Below are 24,214 nucleotides of genomic sequence, written 5' to 3' on the forward strand. Positions count from 1 at the left end.
GTATATCCCAATGTCATCGTGAGGTTCGTAGGGAAATGGTGGAGCCGAACACCATTCTGTGAGGTTAAATTCTGTGTGTGTGTGTGTGTGTGTGTGTGTGTGTGTGTGTGTGTGTGTGTGTGTGTTTGTGCATGTGATGAAACTGGAAAGGGGGATCGATCGTGAGAAGTAGGGAAGGGGAGGAGAACAAGAGAAGGTAGTGGGATCTCTGAGTAGAAAGGAGGCCACTGGGGAGCAGCAGTGGACCTTGAAGCCAGGGAGGCATCTAGGGGCGGTGGATGAAGAGAACACTGTGTGTATGAAAATACCATAAGGAAATCATTATGGATCTACTAACTCAGCCACTTCTTTTGTTTGTCGTTTCGAGACAAGGTCTCTATGTGTAGGCCTAGCCGTCCTGGAACTTGCTTTGTAGACCAGGCTGGCCTCGAGCTAAGGAGAGATCTGCCTGCCTGACTCCCGAGTGCTGGGCTTTAGGCGTGCACCTGACTGAGAATCTGCCTTTTAAAAGTCTTTGTCTTCGGGGGTTGGGGATTTAGCTCAGTGGTAGAGCACTTGCCTAGGAAGCGCAAGGCCCTGGGTTCAGTCCCCAGCTCCGAAAAAAAAAGAACCAAAAAAAAAAAAAAAAAAGAACCAAAAAAAAAAAAAAAGTCTTTGTCTTCTATAAATAGCCATCACATTTCTGTGGAGGTAGAGAGCTTGCTGTGTGGAGTCAACACCGCTAATAGCATGGAGTCTACCGGACCTCAGCATAGGGGTCGAGGGCAGCAGTGTTTGGTGTTCCGTATGCAACCAAAGACGCAGAGAAGCCGCGATGTAACGTAGTTCAGCACTGCCAGAAGCACCTCGGATTCATCACACGCTAGATTTGAATTAAGTTTTGGTCATTGTAGGTCCAGAAATATCTTACTGTTCCTTCTACCACTAACTCTCATTATTTCCCCTTGTTGTTGTTTATTATAATAATAATAATTGTTGTTGTTATTCCTACACTCAGTGACAGGACCCCACATCGTTTTAGCCCGTGGTTAATTGGTAAAAGGCAAGTGTGAGGTGGCGTGCAGCCCCACCTTTGATCCCAGCAGGCAGTTCCTTGTTAGTTCCAGGCCAGCCAGAGTGACATAGTGTGACCCTGTCTTAAACAAGCAAACAAACCAACAAACCGAATGTTTCTTAAAAATTCCTCAGTGTTACAGCAGTAGAATAGTTCCCACCCTGTGTGGTGTGTGCGTGTGTGTGCATGTGTGTGTATGTATATTATTTTGTGCATGTATATGTATATTTTGTGTGTCTCACTGTGTAGTACTTGAAGCCAGGTTGAACTCACCATCTTCGGCTCAGCACAGAGACAGTTTATGAGTTTTTATTCTTAAAACTGGTTTTTAGATGATGTCGGGGCCCAGAGTACTGATGTCGAGCTCTTTTATTCGGTGAATACAGTTATTTCACAAACAACTCAAGAGTTTGAAATAGTCCGTAGAGACAGACGTACACGTTTACCATCCACAGACAGGGTGCAGAGCAGTCACTGACCCGGTGTCTCCAGACTCCTTCCTCCCAAGTCAGGCACGCAGGCTGCAGCCAGTCAGAATGCGTTCCTTACAGCCCATTATGTAGGCATTCGGTAAGCATTTTCCTGTGAGCTTGCCTAGTTTTAACAGTGCCCTGACCTGCACTGGGGACTGGGGTGGAGTCACTGCTTGCCTTCTGTTCGCTTTCGAGTACTGAGAAGTAAGAAGCGCTGGGCAGTTCCTAGGGACAGCTGGTGCTGCCTCTTCCTGTATCCCGGTGTTCGCTAATGCTTCCCACATTCCGCCTAGAAGACGGGCAAACTGGGAGAGCCAGGGCATATTGTCCCCTGTGGCCTTTTCACCTCGTGTCCCAGCCGGTAGGGAGTTGCTGAAGTCACTTGACATCTGGAGGAAGCTCTGCGGCCCAGGCTGGGTGTCTTTATTTGGGTCCTGGAGAGATGGCCCCAGAGTTCATTTCCAGAGTGGGTGTCTGCTTTTCACACCAAGCAGAGCTGCAAGATCAGCAGCTGGGTCTAAGAAGGGAGCGTCTGCGCTGATGAGGACATTGTGTCCGTACTGCACAAGACAAGCTCTGAGAAACACCGCATGGAGAAGAGAAGGGAGGGCCGCAGCTCTGAGTCTGTATCTGCCTGGGTGAGCCGTGCAGCCGGCTGACCTGGAGGTGAATGGGGCCATGTGCAGTGTGCTGTTTCCCTGTCTCTCCTGCTCAGAGCATGTACTTAAGCCGTGTGCAGAATGTTCTAGGCCAAGCACTCAGAAGGGCCTCCGTCCTTGAAGCACCTCTGGGAATCTGCACGGAATTGCAGAGGGGAAACAGAAACGGGACGCAATTCGGTTTGCACTGGTGTGCGGAATCGAGAGATACTTCCCTTGATGAATCTTATCAGACTCTCTCTTGTACCTGCTTTATACGACATCAAATGAAGCAAGGGAGACATGTTGACGACTCGAGCCTTTCCCATGATATAAAAGCTCATTTACAATTATTTAAGTAATATGCCCTCTTGCGTTAAAAAACGAAAGTCAAAACTATAAAATTTCCAAAATAGGGGGCTGGAGAGGATGGCTCAGTGTTAGGAGCACTGACTGCTCTTCCAGAGGTCCTGAGTTCAAATCCCAGCAACCACATGGTGGCTCACAGCTATAACTGCAGCTCCAGAGGCTCCGGCACCTGAGGGTAGGCAAATACCAGTGCACGTGAAGTAAAAATAAATTTTAAGGGGTTGGGGATTTAGCTCAGTGGTAGAGCGCTTGCCTAGCAAGCGCAAGGCCCTGGGTTTGGTCCCCAGCTCTGAAAAAAAGAAAAGAAAAGAAAAAAAACAAAAATAAATTTTAAAAACTGTCAACATGCCTTTATCCTTTGGATCCTCATAATGTGTAAGAAATTATTTTTTTCTCTGTCATATACAAATGCAGTCCGCATTTCTTTCAGTGGTGAGACCTGATCCGCCTTTGTGGTTTTTTACATGTAATGCATCGATGGCGTTTTTATTGTCATGTTTGTACCTCTGTGTTCCCGTTGACTTACATGGGGACCAGGGACGGTGGGTCCCCTGAAGCTCGAGCTATACGCAGTTGCGAGCTGTCCAAACACAGGTGCCCGGAACAAAACCTGGGTCGCCTGCAAGGACAGTCTGTGTTCTTAACCGCCGAGCTGCCCCCCCCCCCAGCCCTTCATGTTGGTTTTCTTTAAAAAAAATCATGAGAAGCTGGGCGTGGTGGTGCAGGCCTTAAATCCCAGCACCCAGGAGGGAGAGGTAGGTGGACCTCTGAGTTCCAAGATAGCCTGATCCTATATAGTTAGTTCCAGACGTCCAGGGCTACGTATAGAAACTGTGCCCCAAAATACCTAAACAAACATTATATTATCTGTATAAATTAATATATAATTTATGTAACATAATTGATATAAATATGATTTAAAATATATAATATTATATATTAAAACCTATGTTATTGTTACGAAAGTGTACTGAATTGCCAAGGTTGTTTTGTTTTGAAAAGACTCTCACTGTATGGCCCAGGCTGGTTTTCAGTTCACAGCCACCCTCTTGCCTCCGGCCAGCTGCTCTGGTGATGGATTACAGAGCACCAGCTATTCTTAACCATATGATTTTTCTTCTTTAACAATGGATGGGTCAGGTACTCTGATATCTGACAGTCTTGACCATCCTGAGGGACTTCTGAGATCTGACCCAGACTGCTCCTTGGAAAAAAACCCCTGTCATCACCAAGCAGCAGAGTGTGACAGGTTGGGAACCCCAAGGATGTCTGTTTCAGATCTCTCTGAGTGAGTGAGGGACAGAACTCAACAGTACCAGCCACCATGCGTCGCCTGTGGAACCTGATTGTCCTGACTGGAATCTCATGGGAGGTTCCGCTCACCCTTATTTGCATGGCCCTCCAGTGCCAGGCCACCACTCTGGAGGAAGTGAAACTCTTCTCTGTTCTCTCAAGGGCGTGTCCAAACTTGTGACTATGTAACACCACAGTTATCTATAAAGTTCATGTGAGGAACTACGCAGTCCAGCTGCCATTTAATAATCTCAAAGTAGGGCTGGAGAGATGGCTCAGGGGTTAAGAGCACCCGACTACTCTTCCAGAGGTCCTGAGTTCAATTCCCAGCCACCACATGGTGGCTCACAACCATCTGTAATGGGATCCGATGCCCTCTTCTGGTGTATCTGAAGACAACTACAGTGTACTTATATATAATAAATAAATAAATCTTTAAAAAAAATCTCAAAGTAATAGTAAGCCCCCCTCCCAAACAAAACAAAAACCTTTAAGTAAGCTTCCAGTTTATGTTGTCCTGGGGAGGTAAAGACAGAAACCTCCTTAGAGCTTCGAAACCAGCAAGTCAGCCCAGGTTGATAAATTATGGCTCCAGTAAGGGTCCCTGTCTTAAAAAGGTAGAGAGAGTAAGGAACCCAGTGTGAACCACTGGCCTCCACATGCATGCACGCACACACATGAACACGTGTGCACACATAACAAATGGACACATAAGCATTTCCCCCACACGTTTATCATAATTGGTGAGCCAATACCCATGCACTTCCCAAAGATCTATTTTATTCTGTCGACAGGGCCTCACACTATATTATCCCTGGTTGGCCTGGAACTCACTAGGTACTCCAGAGTGTCTCGCACTCAGAGACCGTCATCCTTTGCCTGCTGAGTGCTAGCACTAAAGGCGTGTGCCAGCACACTGGGTTTACTCGTTACTCTCTGGAAAGCCATTCTTTTATGTGCATGGGTGTTTCCCCTGCCGATGTGTGCGTGCACACCGTTTCGCTACGTTAGCACCTGCAGTATCGAGAAGGACATTCACATCTTGTTCTCCTCCCAGAACACTGAGCCATGAAGTGAGGTAGTAACTTCTAGTCTTACTTATTAACTCAGGATAACATTTTATCTCGTCCATTTTAATCACGTGTGCATGTGGGTCTGCATGCGTGTATAAGCACATGTGCCAATGTCTACAGAGGCCAGAGGCACCTGCTCTCCCTGGGGCTGGAACCACCGGATGTGGGTGTAGGGAACCCCACTCTTACCATCCCTCCGGCTCCCATTGTAAACTCTTCATCAAGTTCTGTTCCCTGTGCTCTGAAGACGTTTATGATGAAGGATGCTTTTTCTTATTTGCATTGATACGATCATATGATTTTATTTTCTTTAGCTCCTTAACAGGACTAATTAATTGGGGGGGGGGGAGGGCTGTGACCTGTATGTGAAGGTCAGAGGGAAACTTGCTAGAGCCACTTCTGTCCTGCTGTGTGCATCTCAGAGTAAACTCAGTCGTCATATTTGGCAGCAAGCACCTTCCCCACTGACACACCTCAGCCCAGTAATGAATAGTGATGGTGATGGATGTTAATATTGAACTGTTCTCACTCTCTGATATTAAATGCACTCACCATGGTGTATAATCTGTGTTGGATTGGCTTGGCCTTTGCTGCTGGTGTTTATATTCATGTCATTGGAGACGGTGTCCTTTATTTTCCTTTCCCTTTCTTCTTGTAATGGCCGTTCCTGGCCGTCAACTTGACTATATCAGGAATGAACTACAATCCAGAATCGGAGGTCTGTAGTCCAGACCTTAAGGCTGGAAGACACAGGCTTCTGACCTGGATCTTGGCCTGGAGAACTTGAGCTTGATCTCCAGGGAAATGCTTAGGCCTGGGCAAGATAATACAGCCCTTTAACCCCAGGGGGATTGAGGTAAAATCTCTGAGTTCAAGGTCAGCCTGGGACAGCAAGTTCCAGATCTAGGCCCGGTGGTACACACCTTAAATCGGGGCCACGCCTTCTGCTGGAGGCCTACACAGGGGCATTGGAAGAAGGAAGATTCACTCTTTTCAACTGCTTGCACTTACTTGCCAGCAAGTCTGTTGGAATCGACTTCGACAGAAGACCAGCTCAAACACCTAGCCTCGTGGGACTGAGCAACTCCTTGGACTTCCCATCCACAGCTGCCCACTGTTGGGGTAGTTGGACTACAGGCTGTCAGTCATCACAATAAATTCCCTCGATACAGAGAGATTCCGAAAGTTCTGTGACTTCTGTTCTCCCTCTCCTTCCCCCCCCCCCCCCCCCCCCCCCGTCTTTGAGACATTGAGACAAGCTCTCACTTTGTAGCCCAGGCTAACCTCAAACACTTGCCCCTCCTCCTCCAGCCCCCGAGGCAGTCTTACAGGCGAGTGCTACCCCGCCTGCTGTCTTCCTTTCTTCCAAGTTGCTTTCTGGTTTGCACACTAGGATTCCGCCCGTTGTGCAGAATGAGTTACTCTCTCTGCTTCCCTTTTCTGGAAGGGAGGACAAGCAACCTATACGATTTCCTCTTTAAATAAATTCAGTAGAATTTACCAGAAAGTAAAATTTTCTGGCCCTGGCATCTGCATTTTGCTGAGGGAAGAAATTGTTGGTTCAATTTTTTTTTTCAATAGATCCCGAATATTTATATCTGCTTCTTCTTCATCGAGTTTGGTAGGTTGAGGCTTTTAACTTTAAGCAGGTTGCTCACTTCTTGGAAGTCCCAAGGTTGCATGGGCACAGTCACTTACCTGGCTTTTCTCTTCCTGTCCATGAGCTCAGTGGTGGCCTCTGACTCCTTGCTTGCCGGTGTTATGTTTCCATAGTCAGGAAGGGACAATGTTTATCAAATTGATTGATTTCCTCTTCTCAGAGCAGTAATTCAAATTGTGGGATTTCAGTTGATATTATAGTTTACACTCCATCTTAAAAGGCTTAGAAATGATTCACATTATAGTTTAGAACGGGACGTTTTAGCTTTCAGCTGTTATTACTTTTTTTTTTTTTTTTTTTCCAGAGCTGGGGACCGAACCCAAGGCCTTGCACTTGCTAGGCAAGCACTCTACCACTGAGCTAAATCCCCAACCCCGCTGTTATTACTTCTTAACCAGTGATCGCGTGTTTTTTTTTTTTTTAAAGATTTATTTATTTATTATATTATATAAGTACACTGTAGCTGTCTTCAGACACACAGAAGAGGGCATCAGGTCTCATTACAGATGGTTGTGAGCCACCATATGGTTGCTGGGATTTGAACTCAGGACCTCTGGAAGAGCAGACAGTGCTCTTAACCACTGAGCCATCTCTCCAGCCCGATCGCGTGTTCTTAAAGGCACGGGATTAGCAGCTGAAACAGGTGGATCATTAGGACTCTGTGGCCTCCGTAGACTCTCTAAGTTTTCAGAAGTTTTATGGACATTTAAGTCTCTAAGGATTGAGGTCGATAATTGGTGAACAGGAGGGAGGACTGTAGAACTGACAAGTGAGGCGGAGAGCTTCCATCCGGGTTCCGGGATAACCGTGTGTCCTTCCTGAGGCGATGCCACACCTCGGAGCCCGTTAAAATTTGTGCAATGCAAACTCTTCTTTTCCTATTGATGTGAAAAACAGAGTTGATCCAGCACCTACTGTGACAGTCTGATCCACCGAGGACTGTTGTCCTCTCGTGTTTCTAGTATGGGTGCCACAGTTGCTGCTAGACAGGGATTCACCCTGCCTAGCCCATCGGCGTGATAGGCTTCCCTCCGTGATAGGCACAGGAAGCTTCGGGCCCTCCCTATGCTTGGGTCGTGACTGGTTGCTTCTTGTAAATTTATAATCTGGAAGCAAAATAGCTGTTTGTAGGGACACCATGTAGATGAGAAGATGGTTTCCTCTCTCACTGTGTGACAATGTCTCTACTCCCTAGCAGATGTCACACAAGGTGGCACTGCTTTGAAAGCTGAGAGTCTGCCAACCTCAGCCGTCCAGAGCGAGGACTGTAGAGGGCTCCAAGGTGAAGCACTGCGCTGCTTCTGAGAGGGCTAGAAGGGTAGAGCGATGAAGCATTTGACCCACAGCAGATTTGGGACACTGATTAAAGACAGATCTTGGAGTTGCTGCGACAGGCCCTGGGATTAGGCTAAATTTAAACACTTCACAAATAGAGACAAAGAGATCGAGAAAATCCTGGACTTGGTTAAAGCCAAATCCGGTTTTGTTGTTGCCGAGTAATTTGCCATGCTCAGCTGTTCTCACTAACGGAAGTTACAGCTGGGTGACTTACTGAATTATGGAGAAAGAACTTCTTGAAAAATTTGTTTAAACAGAAGAGCTTAAGGCAGCAGAATTTGGTCTGCATAACCTGTACAGCTATTTCAGAAGTAACGACCATGTTTCTCTCCCAAACGGAGTGCAGCTTCTAGCGAGGAAACAGCCTGCCGTGGTGGCTGTGGCTGGCTGGAAGCAGCACCAAGGTGGGGTGTGGCGCACTTGAGTGAGACACTTGACAGGACCAGGCAGGCCAGAGCCAGTTAGTTCCCTTTGGGGGGGGGTTCTGCTGCACCTCTCCCCAGACACTCTAGTTTTTTCTAAGAGCCCTAAGACTCCCCTCACCCCTATTCTTTGCTCCTCACAGCACCAGAAAATCCCTTAGGCACTCTCTTCCAGACTTCCCCAACGGTGAAGGGTTCAGCCTTCCCAGTTGGACCAGTGGTTCTCAATGTTCCTAAAGCTGCGACCCTTTAATACAGTTCTTCATGTTGGACATGGTGACCCCAACCATAAAATTATTTTATGACTAATTTTGCTAATGTTAAGAATAGTAATATCTGTGTTTTCCAGTGGTCTAAGGTGACCCCTGTGAAAGGGTCATTTTACAACTCCCCCAGCGGGGTCACAACCCATAGGTTGAAAACCTCTGAGTTAGTCTGACCATAGCCCAGAGCATGAAGTGAGAGAAGAAGTCACCCTAGGGCCTAGTGTAATGGAAAGAACATTACTGCCAACCAAGAAACCTGGGTTCCAGTGTGGCTCACCATTTGACAGCTAGCCCGGGTGTCCACTGTGGCCACTCCCATAAAGACAAGCTGTTGGATAGATGTTTTAAGGAATGAGTCCAGGCAGGTCTCTAACGAGCTGGGAACTCAATTGTTCACAGCCTGGAGAGCAGGGTGAGGATGCCGTGTGGCTTTGAAGGAAGCTGGAGATTTCAGTTTGAGATGAAGTGGAGAGAGCACGTGTGCAGACACACATAGCTGACACCTGTGAGCACAAGGTGTCGGGTGCTGGCACTGCTGGTGGCAGTACTAGGGTTGACACCCTGTGGCTGGCCGAGGAGCTGTTCCATAGAGAGCAGCCTAGGAAGCTCTGAGCAGAACCCGACTGGGTGAGCCATTGAGATAGTGAAAACTTCTGCAAAATGTTTCTTTGTTAAATTGCAGTCATTTGGGGGTTGATTCAAGAGTAAGAGGGCGACTTTGGAAATGAAGATGAAGAGACCAATCTAGAAGTTGTCTCAGGAAGGGAAGCATCTCAGGTAGGGGCACTGCGGTGTCACCCGGGGTTGATACCGAGGTCTCAGATGCTCAAGCCAGGCTGTGTCTGGCTCTTCCCATTGCCCGCTGGTCTGGATGTAGAACTCTGTAGTTGCCTCTTCAGCACTGACTGCCTGTGTATCAATATGTTTCCTGACGTGACAGTAGAATATGTAGGAGACATCTGAACTGTAAGCCAGCTCCAATTAAATGTTTCTTTGTAAGAGTTGCTGTGGACTTGGTCTCTTCTTCACAGCAATGGAGACCCTAACTAAGACAAGTTGGTACCAGGAGTGGGGTATTGCCGTGATTGACCATTCCTCGGAGAAATATGGAACACTTTGAGACGTTGGACCAGAAAAACAATTGGATACTTTAGGTGGGGCTTAACGGGCCATCTTAGTAGAACGGGGAAGATAGTGGTACTGAGGTGATTGAACTGTGGGGACCTGGATCGAGATGTTTTCTCAGAGAGTAATATTGATGAGTGACCTAGAGACCAATCACTTCTCTAGGTATTTTGGTAGCTGCTTTCTGCCTTTGTCCCCCCACCCCCCAAAAAAAAAATCTGCCTGAGGCTAAAGTGAAGACTTAGGAATTAACAGCTTTGGCAGAGGAGAGGATATTTCTAGTATTGACTGTGTTGACGAGAAAGGGGCATAGCAAGAAGTGGAAGGGAGCTGAATCATGTGTTAGGAAAAAAAGATCAAGACATTAAATTCTGATCTCAATGGAACAGGGGAGTGGTGACTTCAGGAGAAGACCCCACCCAGCTACCCAGCTAAGCTTCAGGTTTATTGAAACAAATTAAAGAAGAACCTAGGGCCAGGTGTGGCGGTACACGCCTTTAATCCCAGTTCTGGGAAGGCAGAGGCAGGTGAATTTCAGAGTTCAAGGCTGGTCTACAGAGTAAGTTCCAGGAGAGCCAAGCTTAAGCATCGAAGGGAACCATCAAAAGCAGAAAGCTAGTGGAGGCGTAGTTGAACTAGGGGGCCATGTTGCAACCCCAGAAAGCAGCAGAACTTGGCAGCCTTCGGCCATGTGGTTGTGACTTTAGAGTCAAGGATAGAAGAAAACTACCCCTGCAACTGAGGAAGGCCCCTGAGGCCAGGTGTGTGGCACCCATTTCCCTGCATGGAGGCCTAGAGAGGCCATTGTGTGATGCTGTGAAGATGAAGTCTGAATTGCCTTGGAGACCCCAGGATGCCGGAGGTGCCAGAGCCTTGGGATACTGGCCAAGGAGAACTGCTAACAGGGAGTGGAACCAGCCTAAGAGAATGCTGCAGTCCACAGCGCTGAGAGGAGTAAGAGAACTGAAGAGCCCTGACACCAGACAGGGAGGTGTAGTTTGAAGTTTACCCTGCTGGTTTTCTGTCTTATTTCAGTCTAGTCTTTCCTCACCATGCTCCTTTTCCTCCCCTTTTGAATGGTAATGTATGTCCTCTGCCATTGTAGGTTTGAAGTAGATGATCTGCTTTTTAATTTTAACTTTACAGAGGCTGCAGTTAAGAGAAAGCCTTGAATCTCAGAAGAGACTTTGAACTTTTAACCATAGAGACTGTGACAGACTACAGATGGGAGCTTTTAAAGTCGGACTGAATGTACTTTTACATGATATGGCTACAAGCCCTTGAGGACCAGGAAGTGGGATGTGGTGGAGGTGTGGCCTTCTGGAGTAGGTGTGGCTTTGTTGGAGGAAGTGTGTCACTGGGGTGGGCTTTGAGGTCTCAGCTGCTCAAGCGAGGCCCAGTGACTCACTTTTTTCCTGCTGCCCACTGATCTGGATGCAGAACTCTCAGCACCTCTCCCACACCATGGCTACCTGAGAGCCGCCATGATCCCATGCCGCAATGACAGCAATGAACACAAGTCTCTAAACACGAGCCTGCCCCAGTTAAATAACTTTTCTTCTTAAGAGTTGTTGTGGTTATGGTGTCTCTTCACAGCAGTAGAACTCTGACAAAGACAAGGACCCCCTGTTGACCTGCCCTCCAGTTCTTCTAACCTCAGCTGTCTCTCAGCTTCTGCAGGGGCTTCTCAAATCCTCTAGCCTTTGAACTCACTGACCACTATGGCCACCTCCCCTGCAGCTGCTCTCCAGAGCAAGTATTTTCGAGCCACCTTTGTGGTGCAGGTGCTCCTTTCAGAGGGACAGAGAGTGATTGACGTTCACCTTCCAGAGGTTGGAAGCCAGGGACCACGGGTGCCTTTAAAAAGGTGGAGGAATAAATGTCCCCATAAGAGACCCATTGACTCTCATGGGAAGCCCATCTCTTTCTCTCTGGAATTGACCTGGCTTCTGCTACGAGGGTGGGTGTGGGGGCCTGGAGCGGGACAAGGATAGATATATATTGGGTGTCACTCACTTACAGCCTGTCAAAAGGTGGAGGGTTGGACAGAAATTCCACAGTGGAGGCATCTAGGTTAGGGATGGAACTGACCTCATGGGATTCTGAAGATGCTATAAAGACTTAACTATCCCAGGTCAAGACCAGAAACTCAATCAGGTTTCAGGGGTCAGGGACTATTAAACTTACTTAGCGGGTGTCTTCCTTGAGCTGAGCAGACCCCTCGGGGCTTTAAGAATGGACCTAGAGTCCAGTCAGAGAGGACTGCACAGTGCATGTTTTACTGTAAAACATATGTCTCATGCCCAGAACCAGTCAGGACTAACGGTGTGCCTGCCATGTTGGTGTAAGGTCACACTTGAGGCAGGACGCCTCCCCTCACCCAGCAGATCTGTTCCTCCCCGAGTCAGCACACACTGGTCTTGCACTTCACTCTGGTCACAGTGGTTATACAATGATAAACTGAAGTCATTTAAAATGTAAGCACTTCCACCTGCAGTCTACGGTTTTATTTTCCACATTTATTGTCCCACTCGCTCCACAGAGCAACTCCAGGCTCTGTGCTGCCACTCCGCACGCCTTGGGATTTCAGTTACCACATGAAGCCCACCTGGTGGTTTGACCAGAGACCACAGACACTGTGTTAGCTAATCCAGGGCTCAGCTGCCTCCGCTGTGGGTGTGAACGGGGGTCCCTTGCCATCCCACTCACTCTCACTAGTCTCAGTCACAACCCTGCCTTAGTCTATGGCCTTTTGGGACACTCAGGAAATACCTGTGGCGTCTGAAGGACCTGGTGTCTGAGAATAACTTTTAACATGTAGTCCTGTTTGTGTGAGCCATTTCATTCAGTATATTGAAAATTGTTGTCATTTTAATTTCCTCCAAAGAGGATTATTAACTTACTACTTTAAGGTTACACAGATCAGTTGGTATTTTTCACTGTAGCACTATTGGGTTTTGTTTTGTTTTATATTGTTACTTTAAGTCAGTTAATTGGATTTCTGGAAACGTTAGTGGGTCTTCAGTTAGCCACCTCCTCATCTCCTACTGGGACCCACTGTGTGCCTTGGCGGCTTTTACCCGCAGCACTGGCGAGAAGAGAACAGGAACTGTAGGAGAATGAAAGGAACGAGGAAAGCCATTGGTCAGAGCTGTAGGAGAATGAAAGGAACGAGGAAAGCCATTGGTCAGAGCTGTAGGGGAGTGAGAGGAACGAGGAAAGCCATTGGTCAGAGCTGTAGTGAGAGGAACGGGGAAAGCCATTGGTCAGAGCTGTAGGAGCGTGAGAGGAACAAGGAAAGCCATTGGTCAGAGCTGTAGGGGAGTGAGAGGAACGAGGAAAGCCATTGGTCAGAGCTGTAGGGGAGTGAGAGGAACGGGGAAAGCCATTGGTCAGAGCTGTAGGAGAGTGAGAGGAACAGGGAAAGCCATTGGTCAGAGCTGAAGGGGAGTGAGAGGAACAAGGGAAGCCATTGGTCAGAGCTGTAGGAGAGTGAGAGGAATGAGGAAAGCCATTGGTCAGAGCTGTAGGGGAGTGAGAGGAACGGGGAAAGCCATTGGTCAGAGCTGTAGGGAGAGGAACGAGGAAAGCCACTGGTCGAGCAGATGCATTGGGTGGGGCTGAGGGTTTAGAATTCACCTCACCTGCATCCTGCCAAGCTCTGTGACCCTGGGTAAGTTACTCACCTCACACACATCGGCTTCCTAGGGCTCCCGGACATGTTCCTGTGGGGGGAGTTTCAGGGGGTGAACCATGTAAACAGACCAGCCTTGGTGGTGCACACCATCCGTCCCAGCTCCTAGGGAGGCTGAAGCATGGATTTCAAGGACAGCCTGGATGGTGCCACAAGGCCCCCTCCCAAAACCAGACGGAACTGTGGGAGAACTGAGCATGACTGTAGTTACATCACTGGAGAGGTCAAGGTAGGAGGATCAGAAGTTGAAGGCCATCCCTGGCTACACGCTGGGTTAGAGGCCGGTCTGGATGAGTTGAGGCCTTGTTTCCAAAAGCCTTAGAAAGCAGCCAAGCAAGCGGAATGGCGGGCGCCGGAGTCCTGTTCCGGGTATTGGAATGTAGGGAGCTCCTGGTGCGAGCTGTCTCTTCTAGATGGAGGGAAGTGGACCCACGGTTTGTGTCAGTTCAGACCAAGTGCTGCTCACCTCATTCTGAAGCGGGATTGCCAGGGCTAAGCTAGGCTTTAGGACCAACTCAGCACAAAATTCGTACCCCTCAACAGTGACTCCGTCACCTGTCCTCCTGCTCCAGCCCACTGAATGGACGAACAGTCAGTCAATCATTGTCAGAACTCTCAGGGAGAGTGGCGTCCACTGACTGGAGAGACTTGTTTCCCCTGGTAGCGAGCGCCTCAGTGTCACACGCCTGCACCAGCATTTAGGAAAATTCGTGCAGTACTATTTACCAATAATTAACTTAGAGGAGAACAGTTCATCATTTAAATCCCTGTGCGTGCACGTAATGGTGTGGGAGGGGTGTGCCTGCCTGTGTAAGAGGCCAGACGAGGACGTCTGATTCTGATTGCCCTGCCCTGTCACTCTCTCTGTTTTATCCCCTTGAGATTTGTCTCTGAACCTGAATCTGGCTGGTGGCCAACAAGCCCCGGCAATCTTGCCTCTACCTTCCCTCCCCCAGTGCTGGGGTCATAGACCATTCCTAGCTTTGTTCATGTGTGCGGGGTCCTGACTCAGGTCTTCATGCCTGCAGGAAAAGCTCTTACCCATGGAGCCATCTTTCCATCCCTAATTTTTTTTGTATTCTTTTTCTTTTTTTAAATTTACTTATATGTTACACGTATAGTGTTTTACATGCATGTATGTCTGTGCAAACACATGCATGCCTGGTGCCTGCAGAGGTCAGAAGAAGGCATCAGAACCCCTGGAACTGGAGTTACAAACAGTTATGAGCCACCACGTGGGTGCTGGGAGTTGAACCCCGGTCCTCTGGAAGAACAACCAGTGCCCTTAACCACTGAGCTATCTCTGTAGCCTTCATTCTTTAAATAACGAAGGTGTTGAAGGTTCGAGGTAGAGCCCTTCGCTGGCAGTGAGAACACAACGGTAGATAAAACTGAACGTGTTTGGTCTGCCAAGAGAAGCGACCAGATAGGGACCCACAGCTCTTTCCGATGCCAGGGAGGCATCGCAGGTGGCACTCCTGCCTCACCTTGGACAGGGCTGATGGGGTATGGCAGGGAGAGGCCAGGGAGAGTAGGCACTCCAGGAAATACAGAAACCTGCGAAGTCTCTCTTGAAGGTGCTGCGGACCCATCACCCTCGTGTCCCCTGTCCTATCTAGTGAGATCCCAGTCAACCACCATGGCACCCATGTTCCCTTAGCAGAGGGCCTCACACTGGTGTGTGCTTCTCATTTCCTTTGGAGAGGGTTGGTATCTCTTTAAATAAAACTTTCAGAGCAAAGCAGTGACTTCTCCCCTGTTCTGCCTTCCCCACAGTGCTGAGTGCTCTGCCCAAGGTGCAGTCCAATGTCTCAGGCAGGCAGGGGACAGTGTAGGCTTAGCAAGTAGACATGGAGGGTCCCCACTTAGCGCTGGCGCCCTGGAGACCATTCTTCTGTAAGCTGATCGGACACTGCTGATGTGCATCTGTGGGTCAGGAACTGAAGACCCGAGGGTCGAGACCATTGATGAGACCGGTGCAGTCAGAGGCTTCTTAGGACTCACCTGCGGCTGTGCTCCTCAGCCTGCCCTGTCCTCTGCCCCAGAATCCCGACTGCTTCCCTTCCCATCGCCATCAGCAGGCAGGGTACAGGGCACGGCGCCTCACCCGACCAACCACAGCGGTGGAAATTGGTGCTGGGAAGAGGCGCCAGGAGTTCCCAGTGGCCCCCCAGAAGCCTACCTGTCAGCCTGCGATGGGTCTGCCCGCCCTGCCAACTGGAATAAGGTGCAGGACAGAATGGAGGTCACCTGTGGCTCTGCCCCTTGCCCCTCCCCCCAGTGCTGTGTTGGGTACATGTGTGCAGAGGTGACGTGGGGTACCGCCTCTCACTGTGTCTCCCTCTGGAGGGGAAAAGGCCTTCAGTATTGCAGCTACTCATTACACGTCTGAAACAAAACACACAGCCACAGAACGCCCACACAGCCAGACTTACATTTCAGGGTTTACTAAGGCTCCTCTAGCCAAGCAGGCAGCAAGTCCCCAGTCCTCTGTTCCGTGTGGAACTGTGCCTACCTGCCCGTCCTGTTTCTGCTGCCTTTCTCCCCACAGTAGTCATTGCTGTCATGGCCCTTTGTCCCTCTCCCTCTTTCATGTGTACCTCCCCATCACTCCCCACTTTGTGAGGACCAGTCAGACAAGTTCCTTCACTGACCCGGAGCTCACTGATTGAGCCTGGGTCAGTAGGAACCGTCTCCCACCTGGGATCAGAGGTGCAGGCCACTGTGCCTGGCTTTTGCATGGGCTCTGAGAATCCGAGTCGCCCCAGCCTGTTGTTCCTCTATCCTTAAAGTTCGGCTTCCCTTAGTAGTCTTGACTGTGGAAGGGGAGGTCTTGCCACCGTTCCTGCAGACGGTGCACTGCCGGTCAGTGTCGGCTTGTGTCGCCGTGGCTGTCACAGCAGTTCATCTGCTGAGCCACTCAGAATACACCAGTCCTCTTCCTCCTTCTCATTTATCAATAACCTCTTGGTTTCCTGAGTTTACTTCTCAAACCATGGCTATACTTGTTAAATCTCTTTAGCGTCTCCCTACATCCCAGGCAGATTGATGTGTTACCCTGTCCTACAGATACTCCCCGGTGGGCCGAGTCCCTGGGCCTGGTTTCCTGGACAGCCATCTTCCTGTTTCTCACTGCTTATGTGTTCGGTGGAGCAGCACATCCTCCAGTTTTCTTCCCGACAAAGTTTGAGATCTTGGGTGTCTAAACATACCGTACGGTTTGAGCATTGAGAGTAATGCGTCTGCTGGAGAGGTCCAGGCTGGGAATGATGTCACCTCAGAAGTCGTCCTGTCTTTAGTGTTGTCTTCCCATACTGAAGGTTTCCTCAGTGCCCAGGATCCCTCTCTGTCATCTGCACTTGTGTAAGTCTGAGGCAAAGAAGCTAATTGGACACTGTGCAGAGGCTAGGAGAGCTTGTCGGGGGTACCCCATATCATGATAGAGGGAAGAAAACCCCCCAGATCTGCAGCTCCTGACCTTTCCTCTGGAGTCACTGTGTCTCCAAAACATAATCTGGCAGCTTCCTGTTTGGGTGTAGAAGGCCAAGTGGGCCATGGGGCAGGATCTTACCCTTTGAGAGGAAGATAGCGCAGTGGGTAAAACCCTTGCTGTGCACGCACAGGAACCTGAGTTCTGGTCCCCAGCATCACATCAAATCTGGGAGTAGTGGTGCACACCTGCAGCTGGGGGTGCAGAGATGGATGGGGTCCTAGGGACTCACTGGCCAACCAGCCTAACCCCGGGGTTCCTAGTCCAGTGAGAGACCCTGTCCCAATCCATACAGTGGGGAGCGAGAAAGGATGACAGCTGATGTGGGCCTCTGGTCTCCCTGCGGGTATCCAAGTCCCTGAACCTGCGTGTGCATGCATTTGTATTCACTCTAAATGAAGACTTCCATTCGGGACCTTTCTGTGCCTTCTGTGCAGGGCCACACGTATTAACCGATGTGTGAGCAGCCCCTTGACCAAGACCTGTTGGCCAGAGCTCACTCACCAAATGTGTGTTCTTGTGTCATATGGTCTACTCATTTGTCCTGCAAACCTTGCTCAGAGCCTGCAGATGTGGCCGTGCTGTGGGACACAGGGACGAAGAAGCTTCGAGGCGAGGTTCAGGGCCAAAGAAGATCCACACCTTCCTGTACTCCCTTGCCGTCTTCAAGGTTTTCTGAGGTCCTGTCTAAATGTAGGCGCTTCCAAGGCAATAGGGCAGGGCTGCTTCTATAGCACGTGAAACAGCGTCTGATACACAGTGGGATGTGGATCTGCTCTAGCTTCTGGAAATGTCCAATGAAGAAAGTCCTGATCACGTGAGCAAGTGGCTCAGGTGCTGTGCCTGACACGGGGGAGGGGCAGCCGCTGAGGATGGAGCCTGGGCCCTGAACCTGGACCTAAAGCTATCCCAGGAGGCTAAGAGTGCTGAATTGCTCCATGGCTGCAGAGAGTCTGCTTACGTCTACCCTGCGGCTCTGCAGAACCCACAGAAGCTTTGTATAGGGATGCTCTGGGCCGCTTTTAGAGCCCGGCTCCCACCTCCGCTGTACTCCGCTGTGTCTGCGGGTGAGCAGCCTTTGGTACTCACTGCTTGAGGACAGCACAGGGAGGAAGACCGGGATTTGTAAACAGCTCTTTTCTTGAGCTGCCAAGAAGGAAGGCCGTTGGGTGGAGAGGATGTCGCTGCCATCCTGTCCAGAGCTAAAATCCAAACAAGGAGATCACAGGCCTCCTTCCCGTATAGGAAGGAGTTCGTTTGCTCAGTCTGTTCCCTGGACCCTGAAATCTCTAGGTGAACCCTATTCCTAGATCTCTAGGTCAGAGAAAGATGGATAGAGAGGCCGTGTGTGTGTGTGTGTGTGTGTGTGTGTGTGTGTGTGTGTACACGCACGCGCGCGCCATGTCCTGGTCATCTCCTGTGGTTTTGAGGGAGTGCATGCTGGTGTAATGGCCTCTGCGGGAGCCGCTGGGGACTCTTCTAAGATGAAGGACAGCTGGGCCCTGGGCTGGTGTCCTGGGTTCTGTAAGAGAGCAAGCCAGGGGAAGCAACACCCCTCCACGGCCTCTGCAGCAGCTCCTGCTTCCTGACCTGCGTGAGTTCCAGTCCTGACTTCCTTTGCTGATGAACAGCAATGTGGAAGTGTGAGCTGAGTAAACCCTTCCCTCCCCAACTTGCTTCTTGGTCATGGTGTTTGTGCAGGACTAGGAACCCTGACTAAGACACCCCCATTGCTCTCCCTATGGGTGAGTTTACATTCCCTACAGCCGTGTCTAGGGTGTCCTTTACGTCCTTACCAGCTCCTGCCTTTCCTCTTGTTTGCACTGACTGTTCTGACAGACACGCAGTCATAGCAAGTAGCTTTGAGTTTGTATTTCCTTAAGAATTAGTGACATGGGGACATTTTTCATTTATCCGTTGATCATTTGTATGTCTTGTATAAAATAGCCTGGAATCCCAGCTTTGAGGGAGTGGGGAGGTAGAAGGGGAATGACCAGGAGTTCAGGGCCATTCTGGGCTGCATGAAGCTCCATCTGTAAAGACGAGTTTTCATGTACTTTGCCCATCTTTAAATGGGTTTGTTTCCTTGCAGTCAGCCACGTCCAGGTGTTTTAGATGTTGGCATTGCCTCTGGCACAGCTGGCAGGGGCTTTCTCCCTCCCTCACTTAGGGTCCTCTGCAGGTTGTTTTTGTGGCTGCTCAGACATCTCTTAGATAAAGCGTCCCTAGGAAAGGGGCCTGGCCCACCCTGAGGGCTGTCAGGAACCTCTGCCTCAGTGTGTCCGTCCTTCCTGTAGAAGCCCTGACTGTGAGGGCATGGCATGGCTGCCCTTGTTCTGAGTACCATGGTCACTGTGTCAGCCTGGAGGCGTCTGTCCACCATTCTGCAATGTCTCCAAGGTCACCACTAAGAACAGTTCTTGGTGAGCACTCATCTGCACTCACTCACTTTCAGAGCATTTGTGTCCTGTGCGTTTGTGAAATGGGGTGAGGCCCACCTCTCTCAGGCCCACCTCTCTGAGCTCTCAGCTCACGGAGCTCACAGCAGGGCACATGGGCCCAGCTTTCCTCCATTCTTCATTACCCGGTGTGTTGTGTTTTGTTTTGTGGGTGGATATGCCGCATCCCCACTGCTTGCCCACCGATATGCTTGGCTTGTAGAATCTACTGTGCAGGTGAAGCAGTCCTACGTAAGGGCACGCGCACAGATGTTTCTGTTGGACGGTTGCCTGGAAGTGGAGTTGCTAGCTCACAGTGAATGCTGTTTTTGGTTTTGATAAATGCTGCCAAATCATCTTCCCAAAGGAGCTACTAACTTAGACGTATACCAGTTCTTATCCAGGGTTTACTGCTGTGAGCAGACGCCATGACCAAGGCAACTCTCATAAGGACTACATCTAGTTGGGGCTGGCTTACAGGGTCAGAGGTTCAGTCCATTATCATCAAGGTGGGAGCGTGGCAGCATCCAGGCAGGCATGGTGCAGGAGGAGCTGAGTTCCACATCTTCATCTGAAGGCTGCTGGTGAAGACTGACTTCCAGGCAGCTAGGATGAGGGTCTTAAATCCCAGTGACACACCTCCTCCAACAGGGGCAAACCTTCTAACAGTGCCACTCCCTGGGCCAAGCCTATTCAAACCATCACAACAATAGTGTGCTTGCCTTCACAGACACTTGATGACCCCATTCTTCTGTGTTAATCCAATAGGCAGAAAATCAGACATAACCGGTATACCTACCCTGTCTTTCTTGGTGTCTTCCTTTTGGCTCTATCGACTTTCTACCTTTCAGGACTAGCAGGTAAAGAGAATGAGGAGACCCCCTCAGATCAGTAGAATGTTTGGCCGTGCAATCATGAGGACCTGTGTTCAGTCCCCAGCACTGGAAAGCAGGGTGTGGTGACACACCTTATGATCCCAATTCCCAGTGGGGAGGACTGACAGGCAGCTTACAGGGGTTTGCTGGCCAGCATTTAAGGTTGGCCTCTGAGGCACCCTCCATGAATTTCTCAGAAAGCCAAATGTGACCCCAGTACTTGGGAGGTTGGGGCAGGACTATGAGCTTGAAGCCACTCTGGATGCATAATGGGAACCTGCCACCCCCAAAACGAAAGCAAAGGGGAAAAAAATGTCAGTTTTGACAGTTAGCTGACGAGGTCATTCCTTACTCTGTAGGGATGAGTTGGTTTGTAAGGTTCTGTTCTGTCGCTCCATTAGACTTCAGGATGTTTGAGGGGGCAAAGATGGCCAAGCAAAGACAGTGTTTATTCCAAGCCCAAGGAGAGAAGCATCCCCACAAGTTGTTCCCTGACCTCCACAGATGAGCTGTGGCGCACGGGCCCCAGCTTCTAACTCAATTAATGACGTTTTATTTTAAAGCTTCAGGCAGAGAACGAGATGAAGTCAGTCAGCTGCCAGTCCACCGTCCCCATCAGTTCTTACAGGGTCTTTCGGAACAAAACCTGCTGTGTTTAAGATTTTGGTTGTTGTTGACTCTGGTCGTGGTCTCTGCTCTGCCGTATTCAGAGAGGGTGGTGGGGTGATGGACAGCTCCGCCTGGCCTGTTCTGTGACGAGTTTCTTTCCAAAACGCTCCTGTAGCCAGCCATGCTGCGTCAAGCCAGAGCCCGGCTCGAAGGCTCTACACTTAGACGGCTTCTCCGCGGGGTCCCGAGTCCCAAATAAAGACGGAGTGCAGTAGTGCTCAGTGACCAAGGACGTCCCAGACACACGTGGCATCTCACAACCGCCCCTAGCCCGTTCCACGGAACCCGATTACTCTCTGAGTAGGCACCACACACACGGTCCCTCGTAGATCCATGCAGGCCAAACACCCAGACACATAAAAACAACTCCAAACCAGTCAGGACGACGGTTTGCCGATAATAACGGATAGACAGCACTGACGTCATCCCCTCGCAGAGGCACTAAAAGGCAGAACCTTTGGACCAGCCTCACAGACAAGTATTGTGCTGTGAGTAGACATGGCCACCCAGTGTGCACCAGCCAGGTCCTCACAGGTGGCAGCAGATAAGGTCACCCAGGAATGAGAGCAGCTTAATATAGAAGCTGCAGCCACCACGTGCTAAGTCACTGGGCATGAAGCTGGTTAAAGCTGGTTATTTTTACAGCTGCAGAAAATGCATTTAACTGGACAACCATTCCTGATAGCGCTTTAAAAAGAAAAGAGCGGGGTATAGCTCAGCGACAGCTTGACCAAGACCCCAGGATCCACCCCTAAAACCACCAAAAATTAAATGTTTGAGACGGGAGTGGGGGTCGCACCCCCAACCATCAGTGCTGGCAGGATCAGAGACGACCAAGGTGGCCTCTAATGCCTGAGGCTCAGTGTTAAAGTTAGGGCCTTGCAAGTTGAAAAAGGTAACGCTGTCTCCCTATTACGTCGTTTCTCCCGGAGGTCAGACCCGCAAGCTATAGATTTTATCAGCATATGGAAACTCCCACCGATAGGATGGACTGGTTTACCAGTGTCCACCAGAGACTGACTCGGGAATCTCTCATGGAAAATGCTGTGTGCCGGATGCTTTTCACACACGCCCCCAGGTGTTGGCAACCACCTCTTGATTGCCCATAATTAATATGGCTTGACTGCTGTGCCAACAGGCCTTTGTTTCTGTTGTTTTGTTTTCTTTTGCTTTCAAGACAGAGTCTCCATGAAGCCCTGGCTATCCTGGAACTCACTATATAGACCAAGCTGGCTTCAAACTCAGAGATCCACCTGCCTCTGCCTCTGCCTTTCAGAGTATTGGGATCAAAATCATGTGCCACTTACCCTTATGCAATCAGATTTTAGACCGTATCATTTGGGTTACAATGATGGGAAAAGGGGTTCTGTGTGTTCGGTAGACGTGTATTTTTATGCCTATTTCAACCCACAATATTTGAGCCTGTTACAGCCCAATCCACTCTTCCCTTAAGCCAACTGTGTTTTTGAAGGAAGGGGGACACAGTCTGATTTGTTTCTCAACTCAATGTATCCTGGTGCGCTTTTGACCCTGTCAGGTGCAGTCTGAGATTATACTCAGGTACCTGCTGGCTTCACTCACCAGAACAGGGTGGTTCTCAGCACCCATGCCTGGCTGGGTGTTTTGGTTTTGTGCTGTTTGGATGACATCTTGGTTATTTGGGAGTACTCAGAGGCCAAAGTTCCAAACTGAGTAAATAGTGCAGCCCAGGTGGGCCAGCAGAGGTGGACCTGGCCCCTGGGTGACAGTGTGGCTTGCACAGTACCCGACTCCAGGTGCTGTGCACCTGCTGTCCACCCGAGTAGTCTGCGGAGACCTCTGGTTTGCTTATCTACTGCACTGTTAGCCAGATATCTCTGACCTTGCTGTGACTTCAGCCTTTAAAGTCTCTCTCTCTCTGGACTGGAGAGATAGCTCAGTCATTAAGAGCACTGACTGCTCTTCCAGAGGTCTGAGTTCAATTCCCAGCAACCACATGGTGTCTCACAGCCATCTGTAATGGGGTCTGGTGCCCTCTTCTGATGAGTCTGAAGACAGCGACAGTGTACTCAACATACATAAGAAATAAAATCTTAAGAAAAAGAAAAAAAACTATATATATATGTATATATATATATATATATATATATATATATATATATATATATATATACCTCTTTCTTTTTCCTTCTAGCATGTGGAGAGGGCCGAATGTGAACTGCGTAGATAGCACCGGCTACACGCCACTACACCACGCTGCTTTGAATGGCCACAGGTAAGTACCAGGGCCTCCTCCCCTGCTCACTCCGAGGAGCCCGGCTCAGGTGTGTCTATCTCCTATGAGGCTGGCTCGGCAGGGCCCCGAGCACAGAGAGAAGCAGACTGCACAGTGCGTGCAGAAACCAAGTTTCCCTTCAGCACACGGTGCTCCTTTTCTACCAGCCCCAGGGAAGTCTTTAGACAAAAGTGTATTTCACCTTCTCTCTTTGTGGTCCTTCCCATCGAGGGCTCCAGGATCACACAGTGATGGCACCGTGAGGAGCACACTGGGGCCCCACGGTGCCCATCCCCTGATGAACACAGTAGATGGAAGGGTCCTAAGAGCTAGCGTTCTGTCAGGATAGTTGTCCTGCCTGCTGTCATTCTTTCCTCATAAGGTCAGCCTTGCAAACATACCGAGCCATGTAACAGAGACAAAGTGTGTGTCTGGCCCACTGCATCCCCTCAAGGCAGCCGAGGTGGTCAGGATTTGAGTGGGAAATCGGTGTGGAGAGGCTCCTGGGGAGGCTGAGCTCTGGGGAGCCGAGAGTTATCAGTGGATGACACTGAAGGCTCAGCGCAGCACAGGCCGAAGTCACAGGGCGCGAGGTGAATTTGCCCAGATGTGGAAGAACAGAAACAGGGGGACAGAAAAGCTGGTGTGGAGAATGGAAAGCAAAGCCCGAGGGGAGAAGAGCTGTATGAGTGTAGTCCGGTGAGCCGGAGCCGTGAGCCTCACTGACATCGCCCTGCCCTTTTCTTTGGTGCACGTTCCGCCATTAACCCATGACACCCTCAGCCCCCGGTTTACATTGTAATAGCAAGGAACGGGCTCAGCCCACGTTGCAGGATTCTGTTACTGACCCAGTGTGACCAAGCTGACGGACGCCATCGTGCAGGGGGTGCACCATGAGTGTTCGCTCCAGCGTTGATCTTTTCTCAACTTGAAACGTGAACACCTTGTCTTTTCTAAAACACCTCTAAAGGTAAATCCAGGGCCAGGGTGATGGTTCAGAGGGTAAAGCACTTGCTGTGTTCCAGGTGGCCTGAGTTTGACCCCTCGGGCCCACATATAGATGTAGAGAAATGACTTCCAAAG

The 24,214-nt window shown here is 49.8% G+C and overlaps 1 protein-coding gene across 7 annotated transcripts in view; it reads left to right on the plus strand.

Moving 5' to 3' along the window:
- Positions 1-24,214, plus strand: part of Anks1a (ankyrin repeat and sterile alpha motif domain containing 1A) — a 153,520-nt gene that overhangs the window by 42,090 nt on the left and 87,216 nt on the right. For all 7 annotated transcript variants that reach the window (XM_087597365.1, XM_087597368.1, XM_087597363.1 and 4 more), the window contains 1 exon segment: positions 23,051-23,131. In XM_087597365.1, the coding sequence (XP_087453491.1) occupies positions 23,051-23,131 (81 nt within the window).

The sequence above is a fragment of the Rattus norvegicus genome, chromosome 20, assembly GCF_021556685.1.
Source record: "Rattus norvegicus strain SHRSP/BbbUtx chromosome 20, alternate assembly SHRSP_T2T, whole genome shotgun sequence".
NCBI lineage: Eukaryota > Metazoa > Chordata > Mammalia > Rodentia > Muridae > Rattus > Rattus norvegicus.